The following is an 874-nucleotide window of genomic DNA, read 5'->3' as shown; positions in this document are numbered from 1 at the left end:
ATGTATATGTGTGCGCGTGTTTGGGTATACATTTGCACGCGCTTGAGTGATCTCTACTCCACGCAGCTTGGCTAAGAGCTAGATAAGAAGATTATGTCCTCCATTTATATATCCGTTAATGTATATACGTATTCCTTTCAAGACTGTCCACAGCCCCTAACCTCCCTCCTTCTCGCCGCAGACGGGCTGGTGTCGTACTCCATGGCGCAGGGACAGGACCGCGGCATGGAGGTCGACCTGCTGGACCTGAGCTACGACGGCACGACCACCGAGGGCCTCCTGTACGGCGGCCTCGGCCAGCTCCACGACGGCATCACTGGCGACCACAACTTCCGCACCGACATCGGACACGGGAAAGGTAAGGAGGGGGAGGAGGGAGGGGGAGGAGGAAGAGGGGGTAAAGGGGTTGGGGGCAGGATAAGAAGGATTGGGGGAGGAGAGGGTGGGAGGGGGTGGCGGAAGAGGGTAGGAAGGTGGGGAGGAGAGGGAGGGTGGTACGAAGGTAGATAAGGAGTAAAGGGGGAGAGGGGAAATGAAAGAGAATGAGAAGGGTTAGAGGGAGAGGAGAAATGAGGATAACGGGTAGGGGCTAGAGGAGGAGGAAGAAAATGAGGCTATGGGCGAAGAGAGAGTTGGAAGAGAGGGGATGAAAAAAGGGGAGGGGGTGGAAGGGGGTGAATAAACAGGGTTGTATGAAGGAGAGAGATTAGGAGAAGGGGAGGAGGGTAAATGAGAGGGAATTGGAGATAGCATAAAGGAGAGGGAATAGAAGATGGATAACAAAAATCTAAAAAGGCAGGAAAAGATGGAATCAGTATTAAAGAGAGAGTAGATGGAGCGAGAGAAGGGCGGAGTAGCAGGAAGACGACTTGTG

At 53.5% G+C, this 874-nt stretch overlaps 1 protein-coding gene across 1 annotated transcript in view; it reads left to right on the top strand.

Annotated features, from left to right (window-relative positions):
• LOC119593728 (discoidin domain-containing receptor 2-like) overlaps positions 1-874 on the top strand; it is a gene marked incomplete at its 5' end in the record, with an annotated part of 119,890 nt that overhangs the window by 65,088 nt on the left and 53,928 nt on the right. The window contains 1 exon segment of the mRNA XM_037942702.1: positions 182-358. Within this exon segment, the coding sequence (XP_037798630.1) occupies positions 182-358 (177 nt within the window).

The sequence above is a fragment of the Penaeus monodon genome, chromosome 32 (genome assembly GCF_015228065.2).
Source record: "Penaeus monodon isolate SGIC_2016 chromosome 32, NSTDA_Pmon_1, whole genome shotgun sequence".
Taxonomy (NCBI): domain Eukaryota; kingdom Metazoa; phylum Arthropoda; class Malacostraca; order Decapoda; family Penaeidae; genus Penaeus; species Penaeus monodon.
The sequence above is the reverse complement of the archived record's forward strand: the minus strand, read 5'-3'. Positions and strand labels throughout refer to the sequence as shown.